At 37.1% G+C, this 8,999-nt stretch overlaps 2 protein-coding genes across 6 annotated transcripts in view; both read left to right on the top strand.

Annotated features, from left to right (window-relative positions):
* The window catches only part of LOC107670388 (beta-adducin-like), a 20,747-nt gene extending 12,770 nt beyond the window's left edge, over positions 1 to 7,977 (top strand). For 2 of the 5 annotated variants that reach the window (XM_016462971.1, XM_016462973.1), the window contains exons 9-13: positions 1,606 to 1,722; positions 3,301 to 3,387; positions 3,960 to 4,077; positions 6,063 to 6,119; positions 7,053 to 7,977. In XM_016462971.1, coding sequence (XP_016318457.1) covers positions 1,606 to 1,722; positions 3,301 to 3,387; positions 3,960 to 4,077; positions 6,063 to 6,119; positions 7,053 to 7,315 — 642 coding nt within the window. In that variant the 3' untranslated portion in view covers positions 7,316 to 7,977. Of the gene's footprint in view, positions 1 to 1,605; positions 1,723 to 3,300; positions 3,388 to 3,959; positions 4,078 to 6,062; positions 6,120 to 6,836; positions 6,871 to 7,052 lie in introns of all 5 variants that reach the window. The other 3 variants (XM_016462975.1, XM_016462976.1, XM_016462972.1) reach the window with 3 other exon arrangements.
* A 355-nt stretch (positions 7,978 to 8,332) lies between these two features.
* LOC107670395 (max dimerization protein 1-like) overlaps positions 8,333 to 8,999 on the top strand; it is a 36,947-nt gene continuing 36,280 nt past the window's right edge. Inside the window, exon 1 of the mRNA XM_016462986.1 lies at positions 8,333 to 8,472. Coding sequence (XP_016318472.1) covers positions 8,436 to 8,472 — 37 coding nt within the window. The 5' untranslated portion in view covers positions 8,333 to 8,435. The remainder of the gene's footprint in view (positions 8,473 to 8,999) is intronic.

The raw sequence follows: 8,999 nt of genomic DNA, 5'->3' as shown, positions 1-8,999 counted from the left end.
ACAACACACACTGGCCCAGCTAACCAATCACAGCACACACTGGCCCAGCTAACCAATCACAGCACACGCTGGCCCGGCTAACCAATCACAACACACACTGGCCCAGCTAACCAATCACAGCACGTTTCGTATTTCAGAAGGCAGGCCTTCATTTGATACAGGGACTATTCGAGCCGTTCATGCCAGACTGGGGAGAGAGGTGTTGTAATAATGTAAAATATGAGAAAAATAATGTTTTTCGAACAACCTAGTATGAGAGCCTGTTTTAGTACATTCCCAAAACAAAATCAAGACTTTGTAAAAGAGCATAATAGGACCCCTTTAAGGGTTAGGGATTCAAACACACTGCTACATAGTGTGCGCATTGCAAGAGTAATTCACCCAAAATGAAAATTTTCTGAAAATGTCATCCCAGATATAGATGAATTTGTTTCTTCATCAGATTTGTAGAAATGTAGCATTGCATCAGTGTCTCAGCAATGGATGCTCTGCAGTGAATGGGTGCCGTCAGAATGAGAGTCCAAACAGCTGATAAAAACATCACAATAATCCACAAGTAATCCACAGCACTCCAGTCCATCAGTTAACATCTGGAGAAGACAAAAGCTGCGTTTGTGATAAAAGAAATCCACCTTTAAGACATTTTTAACTTTAAACCATTGCTTCCAGCTAAAATATGCATCTTCACAGATCAAGCACCGCTTACAAGAGAAAAAGGTCCAAAACAGCTCTAAACAAATATGTAGCTGGATTTTGATGTGAGAGACAGCAGGAGATGGACTTTTTCATGGGAGGAAGCGCTATTATGGATTATGGAATCATATTTTGGAAGCAAGCAATGGTTTAAAGTTAAAACGCCTGAATGTTTTGTTTCTTACAAACACACAGCTTTTGTCTTCTCCAGATGTTAACGGATGGACTTGTGATTACTTGTGGATTATTGTGATGTTTTTATCAGCTGTTTGGACTCTCATTCTGACGGCACCCATTCACTGCAGAGCAAGTGATGCAATGCTACATTTCTACAAAGCTGATGAAGAAACAAACTCATCCTAATCTTGGATGACCAGAGGGGGAGTAAGTTTTCAGCAAATGATCATTTTTGGGTGAACTCAGATCCCAACAACAACCTGGCCTTGTGGTAGTGAGTTTTGCAAAAGCATCGGTCAGATTTTCTTCAGAAAATGTAAGACAGTAGATGTCAGTCTCATTTCAGTCATGTATTTTTGAATGACTAGCCTGTGAGTGTGTTGCAGTTCAGAAAATAGACTTACTGTGAATCATAGGATATTATTGGTAGAGTAATAGCATACTCGTTACATCACTGTGAGAGCACTACAGTTTCTCTCTGTCTCTTCTGCCATCTTCCACCCACCTCCCTTTCTCCTTCTCTGCAATGCAGGGGAGATATTTTATTGTCATAAAACTCACTGCAGTGCTTGCACTGCCCTCTACTGGTTGTAGATCTGTTGCAAATGTCCCTATCATGTTTCTCAGAAATTGTCTGCTTTTTAACAGCCTTCCAGGTGTCTTCTGGGAATGTTTGACATGCATTTGGTCAATTAAGCAGCTGAACTCTTTCTATATTGATTTCTCCTCTTTTAGTGGCAGAAGGCCGAGGAAATCATGCAGGGCAGTGGACGGGCCATTAAGATAGAGAATCCAAACCAGTTTGTCCCTCTGTTCACCAACCCACAGGAGGTGCTTGAGACTAGAAATAAGGTAGCTTTTGGGTGTTAACATCTGCAGATTTTATTGATGTAAAAACTGAAATCAGGGCATTTGAACTGTGAACAACGTGCATTTTGAGCAAATACACTACCAATGCTGATTAAACATACAGTGAAGCACGAAACATTATCGCAATTTAAAATTTAAAGGGGTCATATGATGCTTTTTTAAAGATCATTATTTTGTGTATTTGGTGTAACAGAATATGTTGACATGCTTTAATGTTCAAAAAACACATTATTTTTCAAATACGGTACATTATTGTAGGTCCTCTATGCCCCGCCTCTCTCAAACGCTTCGTTTTCAACAAAGCCCCCTCCTTTGACAAGCGCAGTCTGCTCTGATTGGCCAGCTGACCCAGTGCATTGTGATTGGCCAACACCACAAGCATGCGTCGGAAATGTAACGCCCCTTACCATAATTGCGAGTGTCAGCTTTCAAAGTTAATATCAAGACAGTTAATAATGTGGTTAGTTTTACCATCAGTTCAAGCCCGAAAGGGCAACAGAGTCGCGTGACAGACACAGTGATAATGCATCTTTGCAACTTTACAGATCTTCTTTATGCACCAAGAGCTTGTAACACTCCAAAGAGAAAGGAAAACTTGAAATTGCATCATATGACCCCTGTAATATATTTTTATTTATTTTATATTATTCAGTCATTACTCCGGTCTTTAGTGTCATGAACCATCAGAAATAATTCTAATATGCTGACTTGCTGCTCATTTTTTTATTATCATCACTGTTGAAAACAGTTGTGCTGTTTCATATTTTTGTGGAAACCATGATGCATTTTTTCAGGATTCTTTGATAGGTAGAAAGTTCAAAAGAACAACATTTATTTGAAATAGATTTTTTTGGTAGCAATGCAACTGTCCAGACTTTTCAAGACATTTTTTATCATAATCAGTTACTATCATTATTATAATATAAGTATTACGGCACAGAATTGCAGTCTCACTAACAGTGTTTGTAGTGACAGAAGTGTTGTAACATGTAGTTTCAGTTGCACCATCAGGAACAAAGATCAGCGGATGCAGAGAGAGAGAAATAGAGAGAAGATTATTTACCAGTAAATAAGAATAGATGATTGTTCAGTCTGAGGAAGCAGAACATGCTGCATACAATAAATGCAAATTTCATAAATGATATTTAAATATGCATAAATTACTTTTGCACAAAAGAGCAAGTACTTTAAAAAATAATCAACCACTTTTTAGACTGTAATAAATTAATTGCAATCATAATGATAAAACTGAATTAAGATCAAATTCTTTAATTGTTGTAAGAAGTTAACAATTTTGCTGTCAAACTTCCTGATTGAAATAAAAGCATGCATGACAGCAATAAATGTTCATGCAAAGAGTTAGAAATATTACTTGTCAGATATGTTTATGCTCTGTCTAATGCAACGGTTGTCTTCATAAGCACAAAGGTCTTTGGCAGTTGGATGTTTTTTCCAGGGGAATGTTTAAGCTTGGGAGAACAGTAAAGCACACATGCATCACATTAGACAGAATCCTCTCTGAGAGCAATGTAGAGGATGAAAATGCTGTTTGTATTTCAGATACGGGAGCAGAATCGTCAGGACATGAAAACAGCCGGACCTCGGTCTCAGGTGTTAGCTAGCGTCATCACAGACAACAGTCCACCGGTAAATCACAGCATGTCCCTCAGTTCATATGTGAGCCTGGAGCACAAAAGCAGTGTTAAGTCGCTATTTTTTTTGCACCCTCAGATTCCAGATTTTCAAATATTGTCCGATCCTAACAAACCATACATCAATGGAAAGCTTATTTATTCAGCTTTCAGATGATGTATAAATCTCAATTTTCAAAAAATTACCCTTATGACTGGTTTTGTGCTCCAGGGTCACATATATACTCATGTGTACACTTTTTATCTACAAGGTTCTCTTGTTTTGAAAAAAAAAAAGTATCAGATTATATCTATGGGTTAGGTTTGTTTTTCTTATCCCATTGTAAATACTTTTTCCAAATTTAGTGGTTTTTTTTTTTTTTTTTTTACTAATAAATTTTTTTATTTTTTTTTTGTAATATGGACTTAGAAATTACAGCATGTTTAATACAGTTCTGATTTATAAAATAAGATATTTTAATCATACCCTACCCCTGCATATCTGTAGTAATGAGCACACTTCCCTGATCAGAAACTTTTGCATGTGGGCATGCTTTCATTATGTGACCGTGATTGCTCTGCTTCCAGACTCCAGAGGCTGTGGGGCCTCCAGCCGCTCCGGAGCCGGAGACTCCGAACCCCTTCAACAAACTGACGGATCAGGAGCTGGAGGAGTACCGCAAGGAGGTGCAGCGCAAGCAGGACGGTACGAGATGGCACTCTTAACAAGAGTAGTTTAGTCCCACATTCTCTTTTTGTAAGCCACTGATTTCTGGCCTAAGTATTGATGCTTTATTGATTCTCCCACTGGATTAAAGAAGAGAATTCAATAAACACCCACTGTCTTACACAGTACATATCCTTAGACAAATATTGATTGGATGTCACATAGATTTACGTTTTATTTTATTTCCTTAAAATAAGGATTTGGAAAAATATATATGTTAATTGTGGAAATACAGAATGCATGAATTTAATACTTTGAAGAGTGCCTTGAAAATAAATGAATTAAAGTTGAATTGAATTTCAGTATCTTTCCAGAAACTTGAGGCTTTGTGTCCCAACATCATTTCTTCTCGGATCAGCACTGATCTTTTTCCACTGTGTCCTGTCTTTCTGAGCCTGACAACCTTCCCACACACACTAAAATCCAAAACCTCCTTTACAGTTAATGCCATTGTTGGGGAACTATACGTGACCCTGGAGCACAAAAGCAGTGTTAAGTCGCTGGGGTATATTTGTAGCAATAGCCAACAATACATTGTATGGGTCACAATTATAGATTTTTCTTTTATGCCACAAATCATTAGGATATTAAGTAAAGATCATGTTCCATGAAGATATTTTGTACATTTCCTACCGTAAATATATCAAAACTTAATGTTTGATTAGTAATATGCATTGCTAAGAACTTCATTTGGACAACTTTAAAGATGATTTTCTCAATATTTAGATTTTTTTGCACCCTCAGATTCCAGATTTTCAAATAGTTGTATCTCGGCCAAATATTGCCCTATCCTAACAAAATGTATAAATCTCAATTTCCAAAAATGTACCCTTATGGCTGATTTTGTGCTCCAGGGTCACATATACAAACTATAGTTAAGCAGTAAAAGCTACACTACTGTTCAAAAGTTTATGGTCGGTAGGCTTTTTAAATGTTTTTGAAATCTCTTTGTGTATTCATTTAATGAAAAATACAGAAAAATCAGCAATGTTGTGAAATATTATTCCAGTTTAAAATATTTTTTTTCTAATTTAATACATATTCAAATGTAATTTATTCCTGTGACGCAAAGCTGAATTTTCAGCATCATTACTCCAGTCTTGCTCAAGAAACATTTGTGGTTATTATCAGCGTTTAAAACCATGATCAATTTTAATATCAGGGTTCATTGTTCATAAAAGTTCAAATGAACAGCATTTATTAGAAAAATAAATAACAGTAGAACTGTCAATTAATGTCTCCTTGTTGAATAAAAGTCTTCTTTAAAACAAACAAACAAAAAATCTTACTGACCTCAAACGTTTGAACGTTTTTTTTTTCTGGCAGTATTTTTCTAATTACATATTAAACACAAGCTTACACTTATAGAATAAAAAAATGAATAAAAACTGTGCAACAAAAAGGTTTATATTAATGTTGATTTTAAATGACATGCAGGGACTCTCGTGAACACTAAGTGATGACTGAAATGGACAAATGAACTTGTTACTGGAAAAGCTGCATAGTTTTGAAATCAGCTGAGCTTTGAAAACATCACTGTTTTTGTACTAGAAAAATACTGCCAAAAAAAAGAACATACTGTATATTTAAATATTTGGGGTCAGTAAGATTTTTTGTTTGTTTGTTGTAATGAAGACTTGTATTCAACAAGGAAACATTAAATGACAGTAAATGTTTTAACTGAGATTTTATTCTTTTTTTATGTTTTATGTATTGTAATATATGTTTGTATGTTTCTCAGGAGATGTTAATTCTCCTGCCAGGCTGTTATTGAAAATAAGAACTTGTTCTTAATTAGCTTGCCTGGTTAAATAAATACTGTCACACTAAAAGCTGTAATTCATTTAGAAGCGTCGCTATTTTTGATACATTACTCCCCAGCACTGGTCTACTCCCTCATCTTCCTCTATTTCTGTTTCCTTTCTTCTTCTTCTTTTCCCAACCCTGATGTTTTTGTGTAAAAGGTGTGGAGGAGGTAGTGAATGACACGGGGGCCTCCCCCAGAAAGACCCCACCGTCAGGTGAGACCCTTGGCTCTATGAACACTGCAGAAACACCTGCTATGCTCCCACATGCTGATCTGTGCATCACATCATCTACTTCTGGTTGACAACCCCTGTTACTAAAGGGAACATAAAAAACAGCGATTGGGGGTTTGTTTTATAATCTGCTATCAGTATATATATAACGGCATTAAAGGAAGAGTTCACCCAAAAGTGACTGTTCTGTGATTTGGAGATATCACTGGAGGAAGTGTTATTATGGATTATGGACTCTATGTATTTTAGATAAAAACGTCTTAATGCTGGATTTGTTTCAGCTTTTGTCTTCTCCAGATGTTAACTGATGGACTGGAGTGCTGTGGGTTACTTCTGGATTATTGTGATGCTTTTATCAGCTGTTTGGACTCTCATTCTGACGGCACCCATTCACTTGCTGAGACACTGATGCAATGCTACATTTCTCCAAATCTGTTCTGATGAAAAAACACATTGATTTGCATCTTTGATGGCCTGAGGGTAAGCAAGTTCACAGCTTTTTTTGGGGGGTGAACTATTCCTTTACTGGGGGATGATGTTGAGTAACATGGGATGTCTGTATTCAAATCTGTGTGCGTGTTTTCATTTCAGTTTTCACGTTTTTGTTTTTATGTGTGACATTTTCAGCTCTGTACTGTGGCCTCCATCTGTCTTCACACCTTTGTGCTTCTCTGTCTGTCTCTGTATTATAATTTGTAGGACAGTCGTTTGGTACTGAGATCTTGTCTCACTAGTGAGTATATAGAAACTAAGACATTGCGCACAACTTAAATGAGCATGTTGGCCAAAACTGAAATGTCATAGCGGCTGCTGAGCATCCTGACCAATGCTTAACTGCCTTCTCCTTTTCTTTTCTGTCATTATTTGCACTGTGCTATTTCTTTTCCGTTTTCATTTAAATTGATTCACATACAGAAGCGGTGCAGAACGATAAAGGTGATGAAAAGAAACAGCAGGAGGAGCTAGAAAAACAAATGAAGGCACTATCCACCACTGATGCGTCGGAAACCACGCCCTCGGCCCCGCCCCCGACTCCACCCACTGCCCCGCCCAACAAACCCGCAGGCCACACCCCAGAGGGCTCACCTTCCAAATCTCCATCCAAGAAAAAAAAGAAGTTCAAAGCTCCCTGTTTTCTAAAGAAAAGCAAGAAACAAAAAGAGAAAGCAGAATCTTGAACTCTTACAGACAAGTGTTCGTCACACACACAAACACATCTCCACATCCAGTCAGACTCACTGTGTGTCCATTTACTGACCTTTACATGCCATACGAGTTGTGTATGCGATGCAAATTTCACAATGCTTCACTGATGCACATTGAATATGTGACCCTTCCCTTGCTTTAAAATGAATTGCACTGAGTACATGCGTAGAAAAAAGAATGTGGCACTAAGCATTGATTCTTCATGTCTATCGATTCTGATTGTTGCTCATTATCATGTTTATAGAACTACATGTGGCATTTTTTTAACTACCATAAACATCTCCATCTCACATTGTTGTGAATAGCAGGGATGAACTAAATGAACAAGTACCATTCACTGGAAATCATGATTGCGATGGCTTGCAAATAATAAACATCAACAGGCCAAAATAAGCAAGATCATGGCTTGATGCTGCAAAGAAAATCCAACTTTAAATGCACGACTTGTTTTTCTTCTTATATTGTTATTATTTATTATCTTTTTTTATGTATGTGTGCTTTGCAGTTGGAATTATTTTTATGATCATTCACGGTTATTTAAATGCTGTTGTGTGTATATTTGCTGGTTTATAAACTTGATTCCATGTCAATATTAGAATGTAAAATGCTAGGATTGGATGTACCATTCATTAAAAACCACATCCATGTAAAGCTGGTGTAGTCTGTGTCTTTAGTGTGGATTTCAAAACAATACTTGTGACTGATAATAAAATATAATTTATTTATTTTTTTTTACAGATTTAGCCATGTTAACTTGAGAAACGTTGCTTTCTTCGAGTACAACTCTATTGCAAGCAAGTATTTGCTGTTAAAGTATCTCAGAAACATTTAAATGGACACTGATTTGATTTGTAATTATTCATAACGATTTTATTTTTTGACATGCAGCAAGTAGGCGGAACGTAATGTTTGGTAGGGTAGGAACCATTTGTCGCGGAACGCTTGATGCCTTTGTTGTTCCGGATTGCTTTTTATGGCGCACTGTTGATGGCGACCCGACCAGCAGATGTTCAGGCTGGAAGTTTCTAGTTAACTAGCAGTTTGTGAACGTGCTGTTTAAAAGAAAAGCATCTACTTTATAGTGATACGATCATGGGTAGAAGCAGGAGCCGAACACCGCCACGACAAGGTTTGAATTCAGTTATTGTTTTTAATTATATGGATTGTAACGCGGGACTGTTATTAAGCTAGTTTTTCAAAAAGAGGACAGTAGGGGGCGGGGCTTCACCTAACAGTATACATAGCAAGTTTTTTTTTTTGCTTGTTTTGTTTTTATAATAAATAAAAAGAAAACAAGAGCATTTCAGTCAAATGTAATTTATGCAATATTTCAAACCTTTAACCCATTTGGGAAAATCAACCCATGGCAACAGTTTAAAAGTATCCCAATTCTGTGGAAAAAACGCGGACTTGGCAACCCTCCATCCAACAAGAGCTACAGGAGTCAGCTTTGCCTGATCACAGGTCGAGAATAAGGAGAGATGACTGACAAGACCATGCTGGAGTATTTGCTGCTCAACAGATCCTGAGCTCATTGACAAAAATCTGATCTTGTAAGATGTGCTCCCTTTACACAGAGTGCGTGTGATCGCGTAATGAAAAGTGAAAGTGAACAGCGCAAACGCTCATTCAAAAATATTTAAATACACCGCATCC

Source organism: Sinocyclocheilus anshuiensis, unplaced genomic scaffold, assembly GCF_001515605.1.
Source record: "Sinocyclocheilus anshuiensis isolate Anshui unplaced genomic scaffold, SAMN03320099.WGS_v1.1 scaffold1021, whole genome shotgun sequence".
Taxonomy (NCBI): domain Eukaryota; kingdom Metazoa; phylum Chordata; class Actinopteri; order Cypriniformes; family Cyprinidae; genus Sinocyclocheilus; species Sinocyclocheilus anshuiensis.
The sequence above is the reverse complement of the archived record's forward strand: the minus strand, read 5'-3'. Positions and strand labels throughout refer to the sequence as shown.